Below are 17,259 nucleotides of genomic sequence, written 5' to 3'. Positions count from 1 at the left end.
GGACATCTTGTCAAAAATGATTAAATAGGATAAAAGATGGAGTGAAGTGTTAAGATGGGGGTCATGTACTATCCGTGGATTTCAATTCTCCACAGTATCACTGCCTCTCATTTAAAATGTAAAATAATATATTAATGGTCCTGGAAAGAAAGCATACTTGGTGAGGTTGAATTATCGGAGCTTGAAGGCTCCTTGAACAATGCATATGCTTTCTGAGACATTGTGGTAGAGGTATTCCTCAGGTCTATGTACTCAGATATCATTTAGAGCAAAGACCATCTGCTAATTTCCCAAGAGGCAAAACGAGGATGACCTATAGCCCCATGGAGAGATTTTGTGATAACATAGTACCAAAAGGCTAGAAAATTCAAGAACTGGATTGTGAAGGACAGTAAACCCCCTCATCCCTTCATAACAACTGTACTGGGGAACTAAATCAACACCTGCATCCTAGAATAACAGCTTATTTGAGGCCTATGGCATCTGCAGTTCCTGTTTCCTTGGACCTGATTTGACCTCCCTGGTCTCTAAATCTGTATGATAAGCTGTGTTCTGATAGCTTTTGCAATTTGCGTGGCTTAGCTGGGAATAGAGATGGTCCTGCTTTGAGTTAGAAAAAAATAAATTTCCATATTGAAAAGTCTATGCTCCTTGAAACCTTCCCCCTAGTGTAATGGGTAAGGAAGGGGAAGAAAGAATGTGGATAGATTTGGTCCTTGGAGAAAATGAAGGAGGGGTAGGTACGCTGCTAGAGCTAGCTTGTGATCTCTCTACCTCTTGATCTTGTTTCCATTAAGTGGCTAGGATAGATAGGGAATTGGTGCTGGTGTGGTGTACTCAGATTCGAAATTCTAAATGCCCTCCTTGACGTTGTTGAAGTCCTACAGATGGGTTGGCAACCGTGTTTCACTTCTAAAAGCCAGTTGACAATGATTGCCGGCATCCCAGATGCCAGTTGGTAGAAAACTCAGGCAATCTAGTGCCAGAATCAGCTGGTCCTTTGGGGCACATCATTAAAAATCTGTTGCAAAACATGCACTTATTCAATCTCTGCCTTCCCAGCTTTGCTGTAGCTCATCTTTTCCCACAGTTACTTCTATCTAGATACACCCTCGCTTTTATCCTTGCCATTCCAAATCTGAGAAGTTCCTCAACTGTGAACCGGAGTGTGGCTTCAGAGGAGACACATATATTTAAGAGAGCTTGTACTTTTCCCTATTAACATATTTTACCTATATAAAATGCAGTTTCTTCAATCAGGGATGTTCACTGATTGTAATTGAAGGCTGAATTCCCCAAATGCCACTGGGCAGAAAGCCGCCTCTTTCTTTCCCCTGTAAAGCAAATGTCCCGAAGTTGGCCATCACTCTCTCCTGAGAGGAAGTGGAACTAGAGTCCATTTTGCCTGCTGTAGCTGAAGTCGGCTTCATCGAGCTGGGATTCCTTAATGTTCGAGAGTTTCGTGTGTGTCCTCCCAATCTCTTCAAGGGCACAGGCCAGGGAGTCAAGGTCACCATCATGCTGATGACGAGCTTCCCACAGGTTCAAAATGACAGCAGACGGGCTACTTTGTGTAGCAAAATAAGATAAATTCCTAGACAGAGAGTTAAATAAACAAAATGACAAAATAAAAACAGAAATAAAGGTACAAATACAAATCACTATAAGGGAATTAAAAATGAATTGGAACACATATTATTAAAATAGGAATAAAGAGCTCCACTAAGGCAGGTCTGGGGACAGTCCAGTTTGTATCCCAACACTAAACTGAAACTGTACTTTGGAGGGTTACCAATGACCTTCTTAATCCTCCATGTCTTTTTTTAGTCCTCACTTTCCTTGAGCTGTGTGTGTATACATGTACGTGTGTTTCTCTCTTGAACACCCTCTTGAAAAGCTCTACTTCATTAGCTTATGTGATGATATAACTCATTCCTATGTTTATTTTTCCCCAAAATATCTGACCCCTCTTTATGTCTCTCATGGTAAACCTAAGGGCTGTCAAGATTTATCTGTGTCTTCTTGGGCTCATATACTAAATGGAGTAGTTATCAACTCCAAGTGGACAGTGTCTAAGTCGGCATCTCCTGTCTTGTAGGTTAATAATGAGCTAGTCACAGATCTTTAAATGACCTTGGGACTGCTCCAGTTAGATATAGCTTTCCACTTCCTCAGACTCGGTGCATCAGGAATCGATATACTCTCCAGGCCTCCATTGGCCCCCATTCTAACTATAACAAATATCCCAGTAATTACAACCATCCTTCTAATATCTCACACTAGGACATTTATTTCTGAGTCTTCTCTTTGTTTCTTTCTTTTTGACAAACTCATCAGCTTCACTCTTCCTCTCCATTCATACTATTTGTATTTAATTTATGCTCTATCATTTTACGACTAAATTCCAGCAGAAGCCTTATAGCTCTTTATTTCTCCAAACTCTCTAATATACCTTGTGTTCTATTTCATAAATCATCATGTATCTACTCCACTTGTTTTCAGTGCCAGCCTTGGTCTGGCCTCAAACTAGCTCTGGTAATATATATTTTTTTTCCCTCAATATTCTTTTCTCCTTTGAGACATCAACACTGACTTAGGTAATACTTTGTTCTTGCTTTCATCCAGTGTATTCTGTTCACTAGGAAATGCCCACTTTCCCCTCTGTTTATCAAGATCCTATACTCCTACAATGCCTGGATTGTAGATAATTCTCATGTCCTCTTCTCTCAAAGTAATTTATTTCCTTTCTCAACTCTTTTTATGCTTCTGCTTAAATTTTCATGTGAGTAAAATGCTTATATATTCCATGTGTGTGACCTCTGCCTTCTCAGTGTGATTGCAGACACCTGAAAGAGAAGGGTCATAGCTAATCATTTTCTGATTCTACAACAGCACTTATAATACTGTGACAGGTATTTATTCCATATCCATCAACTGAGTAGTTGATTGCTAGGAGCTTGTTTCAGATGATATAGGATCTTCAGGGAAAACAAATGATAACCTTTTGGACGATGACTTTGCTCTGATGAAGACTGAGACAACACAGAGGAATAAAAGGTCACAGTTTTTCACAGGTACTTCTGCAGCAGGGATAGAAATGTCACCTCTGGTAAAATTCTGATGAGTTGAAAAGATTTTCCAGAGTCAACCAAGAATTGCCTATTTTGAGGATGGTACAACTTTCCATCACCAGACTCAGCATATAATCACAAAGCAGACTCATGTAGCCAAGAGCAAGTGGAAGAGAAGACAAGCTTTTAAGGGCACGTTGTCATTTACAAGCAACATACACACATAGTAATTCTGAGTGAATAAAGTGCTATTTTATTCAAAGGTCTTACGACACTACTTAAAGCTAGTTGGTTGCCAAATGGCACAAATATCAGGGTACGATATATGCTTTCCACTACATCTGAATCTTTCATTGAGAGAGGGAGAAGGCCAGCTTAAAAATATTCTCTCCAGTTTCTTTTCCTTTTATCTTTCCTTCCTTCTCCCCATCGCCGCCCCCTCCATAGCTGGCCTTGGAATCAAATATAGTTCTTTCTTTCTACACTAATAGAAATGGCAAAGCAAATGTTGCTTCTGTAGTTGAAGGGATCCTAGTTCCTTTTATTCAAAACGTTGTTTTGAATATTGCCACTTCCTTTTAGTTGTAGGGAGCTGTTTGTGGGGAAAGCTGCTGTTATCTCCAGGTCTGTAAATAGACTGGTACACCCCAACCAATGTGCAGGCAGAATACAAACTGGAGGAATAGCTGAGAAAAGAGGCAAAAACTGAGAGACTGTGTGAGTGGATTCTGGGTGGGCTGTGTGATAATCTCTTTCCATGTAATTTATGAGAATAATGACCATTGACACACATTGTTTCCTGGAGTGGGGAAATAATTCTTTATGCTCTCCATTGTTATTTCAAAAGAAAAATAATTCTGGCAAGCACAACAAAAAGAAGCACAGATTTCTCATATTATTGAAGGTTTATATTTTGTATTTCCTACTGAACCACAATGGACTAGTTTCTGTTGGAGTGACTGGATCCTTGTGATCCTATTAACCCCAAAGCTACCCTTTATTCTATACCAGGGGTTGACAAACTATTTCTTTAAAGGCCCAGACAGCAAGTATTTTTGACCATAGGGGCCACATCTGGTCTCTGTAGCAGCTACTCAACTTCACCATGGTAGTGGGAAATGGCCATAGACAATACATAAGTGAATGTGCATGTCTGTGTATTTAGAGACACTGAAATTTGAATGTCATACACTTTTCACATGTCACACCATATCTATCACTCTTGTTTTGTTTATCCTCCTGAAACCATTCTAGCTCTGGGGCTATAGAAAAGCAGGTGTTGGGCCAGATTTAGCCCCTAGGTCATGGTGCTGACCACGTTCCATGTTGTCTTATAACCCAAACTAGATTTCCAGACATAGTAGCCATTTCAGAGAAGATGAGATTGAACTTTCATTTTGTGCTGCATCTGAAAATAAGCACCTAGAGGGTGAAAGTTGCTGGGTCCTCAAGCTACATGTCCTGCCCCAAGCACTCTGAGACCTTTATCCTTGGTAACGTTTGGGGAGCTTTGACATTTCAGGACATGAGAAGAAGATCTGGGCATGAAAACGCAAAAACAAAACTTTAGGAGAAGCATACAGACTATGTTTTGGAGATTGTGATGAATCTTTGTCCCAACATGCTATTCAAAATATTCATGAATCCAGTTGCAGTGTGAAGGTGTTTTAAGTGCACCTGCCTAGAGGAAGAAGAGCAGAGCTGGAAGATGACTTTTGCCAGCCACTTGGTTCTGAGAAGTCCTGCAAATGCCCTGATTTGTAGACTAGGCACCCAGGGCTACAGGAAGCTAAATGATCAAAGAGGCAGAAGTAGAACTCTCCCTTGGCATGGATCTCTGAACATACTGTAGCAAGTGAAATGTGCTCCCCAAAGCATGTTCCAGATTGATGCTCTGAATTTATACAAGTACACTCGGCAACACACACAAATCTCAAATTCCACTTAATTTTAGTAAATACACGTAGGAGCATATCAGCCTTATTAAAAATGATTCAGTCAGCTTTGTCATAAACAGACGTCCTATTAAACTACACTTACTTGTCTACACCAGAAGAATTAATAGACAAAAGACACTAAAGTGCTAATGCTATAGGCTATTTCTCAAACTTAGTTGGATTGCTTAACTGCTTACATGTGTGCAAATGCATTATGATTTTTTTGAAAATTGGTATACCCTATACCCATTTGGTTATCTCCATACCTCCCTTTTGAAATTATTTTGATCCCAATCTGTGTGACCCATTTCTCTTCATAATAACGCTGGTGCATTTGGACACCAGCAGGTAAATGCACACACAATTCAGGGAACATTGTTAATACTAGAAAACAGAATTCATAGCAATAGCTGATTTCCTGAGTCTTTGATTTTTTTTTTTTTTTTGAAATGAATAAAGAACATTTGGCAGAAACAGTCATCTTGAAATTCAGGTGGATGGCTCAAAACAAAACAATGTTTTCCTTTCTCTTTGAAAAATGTTTAAAGAAGTAAATGTTTATTATGCTTGCCTTAGATGCTTCATATTGTTACTTCTTTATGCACTGAATCTTTTGTCATAGCCTTTTCAAATTCTGATCGACTGAGGTAATTCTGAAAAATAAGATTTATTTTTTTGTGGTTCATAAAGATGCTGCATACTGTGTACATAAGATTATTTACTCTCTAAATTTTAAGAATTTACTTTAGAATCATCCTATGTCTTCAGTTTATTTGTCCTAAGCCCTGTAGACTCAGTGACCCCATCTTTTTCTTTGGAACTCTCACTGAAAGAGTCCAGATAAACTAAAAAACCACATGCTAAGATAGCTGAATAGATTTATCCATGTAAATTCATTGAGTAGTAATAGTTTATTAAGTTTAATTTTGCTTTGTTGAGCCTACACGCTTTCTATTCACCTGAGCCCCTGAGTTGTTTTATTACTATGATTAATTTCTTCTTTCTGAGACTTCCTTATCTGTGCTGTCCCCCAGCCCAATTAAAATTCCATTCTTTATGTGGAAGCCAGGGCAGAATTGGGAACATGAATCTTTAGCAATTTCACTAGCTATCAGAGGCCAACTTATAATGGTGTATATGGGTCAACCACCAAATTTTTATATAGAATCTCAGTTTTCAAAATACATCTTCAAATGAATGACCCCGTTAAACTAATAACGAAAATTAGGTTATTTCGAGAATTTCTGGAAATAGTTATTGTGCCATCTGTTTTCTTTTTTGGGTACAAAGAGGGAGAGAGAATTGAGGACCATGATAAAATTCTGCCATATAAGTCTTTATATACTGTTGCAATGCAGGGCTCATTTTATGGAAAGGAAAAGTGTCTAGGTGTCCAGCGTGAATTGAAAGATACCAACCTTTCTTTAGTACTTGAAAGCAGTATTCAAATACAAATGTCTCAGGGAATAGTAACATCTAAATCCTCAATCAGTTAACAAAAAGATTAGATAACAGTAACCGATGGGGCACAGGTCTGAGACTCTATCTGAGCCCTGGGGACATGCACGCAGGAAGAGCTACCAAGGGCACGTGCACTTAAAGCTGGAGTCTGCCTGCTTAGGGTCTTAGTTCTGTCTGACTATGTGTGGCCTATAAGGGACTCCCTTTCATTCTGAATTCCAGATAACAAAGCTTTTATCTTAGTTACTCAGGGCCATGCTACCAGGGGGCTGACATGCCTATTTGAAAGCTGTAAGCTCTTCTTTGTAACTAATGGTGAGAATGAATTTCCTCTGTAATAAAACCTAGCAGGGGACCACATCTGCACTGCAGCCTAACATCCTTAGCACAAGAAGACGCCTCATCCCAGGTACATGCCATACTTTCATTCAGAATTTAGGATGTCACCCAGCACTTCCAAGTACAAGGGAGCACTTGCACCTGTAACATTAAGGCAGCAAGTATGTTTATATTCTATAAGCTGTTGCCATTTATATCTAAGTCAACTTTTTTTTTTTTTTTTTAAAGCATATTTGAAAAATATCTTCCTGGTAGGTTGGCAGCATAGAAAGTGAAAACTAAGTTAAGCTGCCTATAATAAATTGGGAGACATCATTATAAGAACGGTGCATAGTCCTACTGTATAGTACCAAATAGGGAATTGAAACATAGTCATAATGAAAAAAAATATTAATATCCCCGCTATCATCGTAATTGTCTCATTTAATGAAAGCCTCTTATGTGACCAAAACCAACCCTCCCTATGGTTCTTTAAATGCAAATAGAAGAGAAAAGCCACTTATACTGGATAGCGGTGACTGGACCACAGCATAAGCATTTGGTCCATTCCTCAAGCTTTCATCCCCAAACTTCATCCTCACTGGGTACTCAACAAACAGCAGAGCAGCTTTCAGGATAAAGCAAGTCTGTTTCATTTCCTAAAGAATAAGCAAAAGATGCTTGCCATTATGTCACCTCTGCCTGTTGCCCCCCTGTGCCTTCAAATGAAAGGAAGCTGGTATGGGGAACCCAGAAGGAAAAGATACAGGCAGTTGAAAACATGCTGAGTTCCACTCTGCCGTGCCCTAAAGGTGGTACATTAATTCTTTTGGACCAATTAATTTGGCAATAAAATTCCCCTCATAGTTCTTCCTTTTGCCTATTTCATTATCTGGCTCCTGAAAGGGACTAGCAAGGGTTCTTCCTTCTTTGGAAAATGTCTGTTAGCCCTGGAGCCTTCAGGACCCCCTGTGAGTTGCCAAACAGGAATAAAACCAGTTGTAGACTCTTGTTTTCAATTCTCCAGTTTCATTCCTGATAAGGCTCTGACAATTTCTCATATTTGGCAATGAAAGGCAATGAAAACTGCAAAATCAGATCTCAACTTTTCTTTGAATGGGATATAGTATAGAAAAATACGTCTCATTTAATGTTCCTCTTCAATAACGTTGAGACATTTTCAAGAATCCTGAGGGTAAAGGAGAATGGCCACTATTTGTTCCAAGAGAAAAGACCACAGTGCTAATCCTGAAGGGGGAAAGGGAGAAATATTGATACCTTTCCTTTTGCAAAATACTCAGTGTGTTTCAATAAAACCTCACAAATAATCACAAAGAAATAGTTAAGCACTTTATTAAAAGACTCTCTAATGAATTGGGCAAAATCCTTTCCATAATTTCATTTTCTCAAATTATGAAAACATCACATCCAGGGATTGTGACTTTGTCAGCTTTTCCAGGTCTCTTTGAGACAGACCCGTGAAGGGGATTATTTCGGCTGTAAAGGGGCTTGGGCATGTCCATCTTTTCTGAAAACTACATTAGCTTAAAGGAGGGAAACCTAGTCCTTCAAAGACTAATGCAAACTCGCCCCTTGTCACCACCCCTGCAGCTTAGAGTGGGAGCGCGACTTTGGTTCTCTTGGAGGGATAGAAACAGCTTCTCTCCCTTATTGCCTTTAGGAGAAACACCTGCCACTTATAAACCATATACAGTTTGTTCATGGCTAAACTGGCCGTAGGCTGTTTTCAGATTCCTATTAGTAGGCAGTTTCATGAGTCCCTAACTTAAGCGGAATGAAGCCTAACACCCACCACTTGGCTGTGCTGGGTCCCTCTGGCTTCACACTGAGGGCTCTTCAAATTCAGACTCTGCACAAGTCCATTGGGCCAGAACCAGAAAATCTGATTGAAGCTGTATCATATTTTGCCTCCAAGGATCTGTGTAATGAATGCTATCTTCCTGTGCATTAATTCTCCTTAGAAGAGTCATGGATATTGTTTTTTGGAAATGGCGGCCTCACATCCATTTTTATTATTTAAAGGTTAGGATGTGTTTTCTAGCCTCTAGTCTGCAGAGCCCAGACAGCTTCATTTGGTGTAATCCTAGCAAATCCCAAAACACAAGAGTGAAAATATCTAGTCTCACAGGTCCCTGAGTGACCACCCTTGGTGGTCTGCCTGTGAAGCAGGCATTCTGTATATATTTTGTAATCACTTTCTCTCTCTTTTTTCCTCCTCCTTCCTTCACCCCAAAAGAAAGCTGGCCCCAGGACTTCCACTTTTAGTGAATTCTCAAGAGTTACTCAGAGACAGATTAATAAACTGTCTTGCGACCTTCCTCTGTCCTTTCCCACTGCCCTCTGGCCATTTCACTGTCCCTGTGTATCCAATTAAGAGGGGGGACAGAGGGAATAAAAGGATTTGACCTCAGCGTGAGAAGATTCTGCTTCTCATTAGAGGTCCTGTTAAAAGATTTGGTGGAAAAACAAGTTACTGTAGCACCGCTGATCAGCCATGGAGTTTGAGAAATTTCATTTGCTCATGATTTCTATACCATCACCCAAAAACATTAACATCCAAAATACATTTGAACTATTTTACCCAGCTGACCAATAATAAATATGTTTCTCTGGCAGTGCTGACGCAGTTTCAAACAAGTGTACTATTATAAGAAACTGTTAATAAGGTGTGGTTTATCTACTCCTTTCCATCTTGGAATCCTTTCTTCCATTTTGGTCACTTCCCTTCTCCTCATCCTCTTGTATCTCATGCACTTTATCCAGCATCTGTTCCCACGGCAACTTGGTCAAGCTGGCTATGTTTTCACAAGGGCTTCTGGAATATGAAAATCATGAGGCCTTAAAGAAGAATGATCCAATAGTAGAATTTCAGGTACTGAAAGACAGGAATCCTCCACAGTGTCAGCCATGTAACCTGCTCTCTTTTGAGACCAACTTTCAAAATCCTTTGACACTTATTCATTTCCATTCTATTAGGAGGCAAGTTTTTAAGGTCAAGTATACTATCCAAAGAAAAAGTTCATGTCATTCATTCAAGACAAATTTCTTGAATTTCCCCGAACTAGATAGTACTATCTAGGTATGTCTAACTGTAATTAAAAAATAAAAAAGTATCATAAAAATACAAAGTGCTATGGAAGTTTAGATATGGAAGATTACTTCTAGCTGAAGCAGTTAGTTGCGGATATCATTTAATTTGTTTAGTTCTCAGCAAAGCTCCCCACCATCTACTCCTACGTGATCAACTCTTTATTAGTCCCACCTACCTACCAATCACCTTGTGACCAAGAGCATTGAAGAGGAGAGTTATTGCAGCTGGATTTGTAGAATAAATGTGCAATCTCAGCTCTAAAATGCAGCAAGTATGGGCTCTGAGTAATCGTCAGTTTGCCCAAAGAATCTGTAATTGCAACTGTTAACTATGACATTCTTTGCTAGGCCATGTGGTTTATTTATCATAATCCATATGCCAAGCAAGTTGCAAGGCCACCTGCGTTGCTGCCTTAAGCGCACCCACTGACATGTCTCACATTCTAAGCCTTTAACTTCCTATGTCATGTATCTTCTCTCCTATTCAGATCTAAGTAGAAACTTGTTAGGCAAAAAGGCAAATTATCATCAGTGACATTTGCATTTACCGAAAGGAGGAGAACATTTTCACTGGCAACACGATAACAGTGAACGTCTCCTTCCACTCCCTTTGAAAATGCTTCCTTCATGGTTTGAGGGCTGTTGCTTTACTAGCTTTTCACTTTCGGAAATTGAAAGGAAGGGGAGAGTCAGGTAAAGGTGCTGTCACAAGATCAAGGTAGGTGAATTCCCTAATAGAAGACTGACTCTGTGCTTTGTGATCATCCTTCTCTCGTGATCCCAGGGTTGATGCAATCTCAAGCTATCCAACAGCGTTCTTACCCAATAATACCGGCATATTGACAACGTCAGATTTCTGTGTTTTAACACACATTAATGATCACATTAGCGACCGATGATTATGTAGTATAATAAGTACTATATTATTTGTAGCCCTAAGAGAGTAAGACCAGTGATTTGGGATTACACAATAAGAAGTTGTGACAAATTACATCTGAAAATCTCCTTCATCTCTGTCACACAGGTTTCTTCCCATGTAGGAGAAGATACATTTTTGCTACAGTAGTGAAAACGTATAATGAACTTGACAATTTCTGCAAAATGAGAATAAGGATTAGCTAACATGGTGCGAGGTGATTTTCCGTCATCTTTCTCTTTTCGCTTCTCTGAATATCTTCGTGGCCATCTCTGCCGGAACAGCACCAGCTTGCAGAAAGGGACCTTATCCTGTGCCTTAGCTTAGCCTCAGGTGTAACTCTGACTGCAGCAACCGGTCCTATGAAAGTTTTACTAAATGAGAGCAGACTCATTTAAATGAGGGGTCAGCAGACCATGTACTGTAGGCCAAATACATTGCCTCCTTTCGTAAATAATGTTTATTGGGACACAGCCCCGCCTGTTTGTTTAGATATTTCCTGTGGCTGCTCTCACACCTCAGAAGCAGAGTTGAATAATTGCTGAGTAGTTGCAATAGATCATACATGGCCTAAACTATTTACTGTCTCTGGGTCTTTAACAGAAAAAAGCCTGCTAACCCCTAGTTTGAATCGTTCTTACTCCATAATGAGACTACTATTGGAGAGTTAAGCTAGAGAATAAAGAGGAAGGAAATGCCATTCACTGAAGTTGAATATGGTAGCTAAATAAGGTTTAAAGATTAAACCTTATTTAAATACAAAGATTCCGTGCATTCACGCTATTCTAACTTGCTATTAATTGTGAACATTTCAAAGGGACTAACTAACATTTATTTAAAATGGACATTTTCTTAGAACCATGTTAGAAACTTTCCATAAAGTAGGTTGTTTGAATTTTGTATACTAAGGACGTTTAGGCTTTCCTGGAGAGAGGGGTCTTAGGGAGAAACAAAAGCAAGCAAAAACAAGCAGGCACATCAAATGGTTGCCTTTTTTGACCCCGGCATTGGAGGGGACAAGCGTGCTCCTGTGTAGCTATTTACTGCTCATTAGAGCCCAGACACAAAAGGATGCTAGCCTTAGTCTCCCAGTTTGAAATGCATTTTCCCTACTGTGCAAGGTCAGAAACTGATGGCTTTGGAGGCGGCCTGTGTAGTTCTCGTATGTTTACTGTAAGTGGAGAATAAAATGAACAAGGCAGGAACATGCACGTGCTTCTTTAGCAAATTAATGCCAGCATCCATGGGTAGGTAGATATTTTGTGGCAATTATTTTCTTGTGAATTAAAAATCATCAACTCTTATTGCCAGAATGGATTAGAAAGTTAATGTAGTTTGAATTCTATGAATTGCATCTGTAGAAAAAGTAACATAGGGATGGTAAGTGATGTGTTTGGGCAGACTGGTATTAGCTGTAGAACCAGGGCTGCTGTACAGAGCTTCTGAGTCCCTGCCCAATGTTCATTTTTCTTTCTTTAGACCAAATTCTGTCCTCTGGCTGAGTTTTTCATTCTTGTCCCCAGGTTGATCAGAAAGTGAACCTGACATAGTCATGGTGTTCATAGGTTATACACGACACGTCTCATCCTTTATCAAAGTTGCTGGGAAAAATTCAACCTAATTTTTTTTCCCCTATACACTCAGACATTTTTGTATTCTCTCATTTTCACTATCTGCCTTTTTCAAGAATGTGTTCTTTTTGGGCCTGCCTGTCTGTAAATGCCATTTTCTCTTACAGCCATGCCTTCTCTCTTGATTTTCCTCTCTGAGTCTGACTGCTTTCTAGTTGGGCCCTTCGTTCTTGGATTCTGGATCCCTTTTGAAACGGGGAGCAGCCCTCTATCCTTTCTTGGCAGACATCTACCTTCCTTTCAGAGAAGAAAGAGTCAGGTAGGATGTCTGTGAAAACAAAGAACAAAAAAAATGGAAATGACAGAGTAAGCCAAACAGTAAGAAAAATAAGGCTTTGTCTCAAAAGAAAAAAAAAAAAGTACCAAAGGAAAGGGAAGGAAAAGGGTGCTGGGAAAACTTGTTCTCTTTTCATTCTGGGGTTTGCGGCGTGGGTTAGGGAGAGAGGAGATCCTGTTTGTCAATGCCTTTTCCCCACCAGTCATCCCTCAAGCTGAGCCCTAACAGGCCTCCCCATCACTGGTGCTCTGAATAGCATTACCCCTGCTTTTTCTCATCAAAGTACGAGCGCCCACTATGAATCTCTCTATTCTCCTTTCAACTCAACCACAACACTAGCCCAGTAATGAATAGTGTCGGTTTAAGCAGTAGACTTTTGCTTTTGCTTGTTTAATGCCCTCTGCCTTCAGACCTGAGAGGTATTATCTCAAACTTCCTTTTTTATATTCACGCACCCACTTCTTCAGGCTGAGCATGTCCTTATTAGGGGTTAAATAACACTTAAGGTTACCCGATGGGAGGGAAGAGGTGTAAAAAACTTGCTTCTTTGTTTCTCCATCACTGTCTCAAGACTCTGGGATCCCTCACCAGCACCAAGGTGACAAAGTCTAAACCTCCATTATGGTGGCCCAATTAACAGACCTGGAGATGGGACCAGGACTAAAGCAGGACTTTTCCGTAATGTCCCCAAAGGCAGAGTGGGGTGGCAGGAAGGGCCACACACTGTGTCATATTTTTGTTCTTTTCCCACTTCCTTGTCCAGATTTCACATGAAATACAGCCAGAGAAATCCATACAGATATCAGGGCCTGGAAATCACGTGGATACACCCGCCCCATTTTATTTTTCAAGCTCTTTTAGTAAAATCCTCTTTTTGAAGTTGCCCCCAATTACCTGTTGATGCTGTTTTTCTGTGCTAACATCTGCCAGTCTTTGCCTTTGGCATTGGGGGTGTCAAATGTAGCACAAATCCGCTGTCTGATGGAGTAGGGAATTTTGAAGGCTTTGGGGCCAGTCTGTGCAGGGAAAGTGCTGTCCTCTTGTGCGAAGAAAGTGATGGTCTCTCTTTCATTCTGTAAACAAAATAAGGAAAGCAGGATCAGATCTAAGTAGAAGCCTTTCTGATCAACACTTTTATTTTTTTAAGAAAAGTTGTGTTAACACACATGCAAAAAATGCTTGCCTGTTGTGATGGAGTCTATAAAATACACTGACAAGTTCCCCTCTCTTCTAAAATAGTAAATAATGTCTCTAGTAGCCTAGGAAACCGTGTACTGGAGCTTTACAAAAGCCTCTTCCACTCAGGGGAGTCACAATCTTCAGCTTCCTACATCCAAGGAGGTGTCAGGTGAGAGCAGAATTAGATTTTTTTTACTTCTCAAAAAAAAAAAAAAAAAAAATCTAGAATCAGTAGGAAGAAGCTACCAGATGACAGATTTCAGTTCACTGTAAGGAGACCTTCTGAGAGTCAGAGCTGATCAGAGAAGAATGTGCTGATCAAAGGAGCTGGCTGGGAAGCCACGTGTCAGGAAAGCTACAAAGGGGACCTGATTGTATGTTGATCATTTTCAAGTGTGTGTTTCTCCCAAGCCTCAAGTGTGATTCTATAGTAAGTATTTTGGTTTTGTTTCAGAATTAAATTGCTTTTGTAAAATGGGAGGCAGCCACGAGTCAGCGATGAGACCTGGACTAGCCAGCGGAGTGCTGCAGGCTGGAGAGCTTCTGCCTGCTGTCTGCCCACTCTTCTGACTTAAGAGCTGTCCAGTGAGGATTAGTTATACATCATAACAATTAGATCATCATATCCAATGTGAAATCACACATCCCTCCATCATATCAGAATAGTTGCTGGAAGTTTATATGGACTAACAGAATTTTAAGGCTTGAAAGGTAGTTGAATCACTCCTGTGATTATGATGGGATACAAGGCAAAAGGGATTCTGCAAGTCCCTCATCAGTTGACGATGCATTGACGAAGAGAGATTTTTCCGGGGTGGACCTGACCTAATCAAGTGGCTCTTGAAAGAGAGAAGATGCAGCTCCTAACTGGAGGTATCTCTCCTGCTGGCCTGGAAGGAAGCAAATAGCCACGCTGTGAACTGCTTATGGTTGGGGGCGGGAGGGGGTGAAGCTAGGAACTGAGGGTGTCCCCTAGGAGCTGAGAGTGAGCCCTGTCCAACAGCCAGCAAGAAATTGGGGACTTCAGTCCTACAGCCACAAGGACCTGAATTTGTCAACAACCCTAATAAATTTGGGGACAAACCTCTGAGCTCCAGATGAGAATGTACTGCTGCCACCACCACCTTGATCTCAGCCTTGTGAGATCCTGATCAGAGAACCCAGTTAGGCCATGCTTAGACTTCTGCCCTCAAAAAATGTGGGACAATAAGCGGGTGTTGGTTTTTTCTGATAGATTTGTGGTAATTTGTTATGCAAGAGAAGAAAACTAATGCAAAGGGAAATTAAAACACAAATCTGAGGTCGGGTTAAGGGACTAGTTAGCACTGTTTAGACCCCAAGAAACTATCCTTTGCATTAGGAACTTGTCGACTTGGGCTGTCCTTTAAGTCAACACATGCCCTTCCTGAACTGCCCCTGTGAGCTTCCCCTGATGTTTTCCTGACATTTACACATCTCCTTCTGTGGACACCACAGCCATGGAAGCCCTTCTTGGCTAGTGTCCAGGCTCACGGAGCTATAAGCCTTCAGACTTGGTATGTCTTACATCTCCAAAAATCTCTTAATTGAGGAAACTAGTTCATGCAAAGATCTTATTAATTAATGATAATGTGTTTTGTCTTTCTGTAACCATTTAACACAGTTACATATGGGGGGATGTTTTGGAAACATAATGCCTTAACCCAGTATTCCCACAGGGTATCTCAGAAGATGTTCCAAGAAAGAGCAGTCACATGGTCAAATACTTTTTGAGAAATGCTGCATGTTATATCTTACTCTTGGAACTTCAAAGTACATGTTATCAGATTAAACAGATTCTACTTACTGGTTTTGGTTCTATTCCCTGGACTCTTATAGAACAACGCTCATCAAAATTCTTCCAGTTTTGGAGGTTAGGATGGACTAACAGAAAAAGTGTGGCTTTCAGAGTCAGAAAGATCTTGCTTTGGAGTATAACTTCACATTTCGTAGCTCAATGACCTTGGATGCTACAGGACTTCCCTCAGCCTCAATTTCCTAATCAGTCTTTGACATTTTTTATAGACTTCACAGGGGTTATAAACTTTGGTAGAAGTCACCCAGGTAATTGGTGCCATAGCTAAAACTAGAATTCCGATACCCTAATACCTTTACCAGGACTCACTTCACTACATCACCCTGCATCAAGACAAGTACCAAAAATCCACAGAGCAGGATGGTTCAGAAAAATGCTCTCTGAGTGATATTAGCATTGTGTTTCAAGAATTAAGAGTAGTAGAGCTTCATGGAGTAGGCATTTGAGTTGACCTTGAAGGATGGGTAGCTACTGAGTGAACAGAAATTGATTAGATAAGCGGTTATTTTTGGCAGAGTAGTCAATTCTTTTCTTTTTTTTGCCTTTATTTTATATATTATTTTATACAGCAAGTTCTTATTAGTTATCTATTTTATACATATTAGTGTATATATGTCAATCCCAGTCTCCCAATTCATCCCCCCCACTTTCCCCCCTTGGTGTCCATACGTTCTCTACATCTGTGTCTCTATTTATACCTTGCAAGCCAGTTCATCTGTACCATTTTTCTAGATTCCACATATATGTGTTAGCATATGGTATTTGTTTTTCTCTTTCTGACTTACTTCACTCTGTATGACAGTCTCTAAGTCCATCCACCTCACTACAAATAACTCAGTTTTGTTCCTTTTTATGGCTGAGTAATATTCCATTGTATATTTGTACCACATCTTCTTTATCCATTCGACTGTCGATGGGCATTTAGGTTGCTTCCATGACCTGGCTATTGTAAATAGTGCTGCAATGAACACAGGGGGGGCATGTGTCTTTTTGAATTATGGTTTTCTCTGGGTATATGCCCAGTAGTGGGATTGCTGGGTCATATGGTAATTCTCTTTTTAGTTTTTTAAGGAACCTCCATACTGTTCTCCATAGTGGCTGTATCAATTTACATTCCCACCAACAGTGTAGGAGGGTACCCTTTTCTCCACACCCTCTCCAGCATTTATTGTTTGTAGATTTTTTGATGACGGCCATTCCGACTGGTGTGAGGTGATAACCTCATTGTACTTTTGATTTGCATTTCTCTAGTGATTAGTGATGTTGAGCAGCTTTTCATGTGCCTCTTGGCCATCTCTATGTCTTCTTTGGAGAAATGTCTATTTAGGTCTTCTGCCCATTTTTGGATTGGGTTGTTTGTTTTTTTAATATTGAGCTGCATGAGCTGTTTATATATTTTGGAGATTAATCCTTTGATTCATTTGCAAATATTTTCTCCCATTCTGAGGGCTGTCTTTTCGTTTTGTTTATAGTGTCCTTGGCTGTGCAAAAGCTTTTAAGTTTCATTAGGTCCCATTTGGTTAT

General features: G+C 40.1%; 1 protein-coding gene across 1 annotated transcript in view; it reads right to left on the bottom strand.

Moving 5' to 3' along the window:
* Nucleotides 1-1,389: 1,389 nt before the first annotated feature.
* The window catches only part of UNC5D (unc-5 netrin receptor D), a 258,784-nt gene continuing 242,914 nt past the window's right edge, over nucleotides 1,390-17,259 (bottom strand). The window contains exons 17-18 of the mRNA XM_068531991.1: nucleotides 13,617-13,795; nucleotides 1,390-1,594 (exon numbers count right to left, since the gene is read on the bottom strand). Coding sequence (XP_068388092.1) covers nucleotides 1,390-1,594; nucleotides 13,617-13,795 — 384 coding nt within the window. The remainder of the gene's footprint in view (nucleotides 1,595-13,616; nucleotides 13,796-17,259) is intronic.

This window comes from Eschrichtius robustus, chromosome 21 (genome assembly GCF_028021215.1).
Source record: "Eschrichtius robustus isolate mEscRob2 chromosome 21, mEscRob2.pri, whole genome shotgun sequence".
NCBI lineage: Eukaryota > Metazoa > Chordata > Mammalia > Artiodactyla > Eschrichtiidae > Eschrichtius > Eschrichtius robustus.
This window is presented reverse-complemented; position numbering and strand designations above follow the sequence as displayed.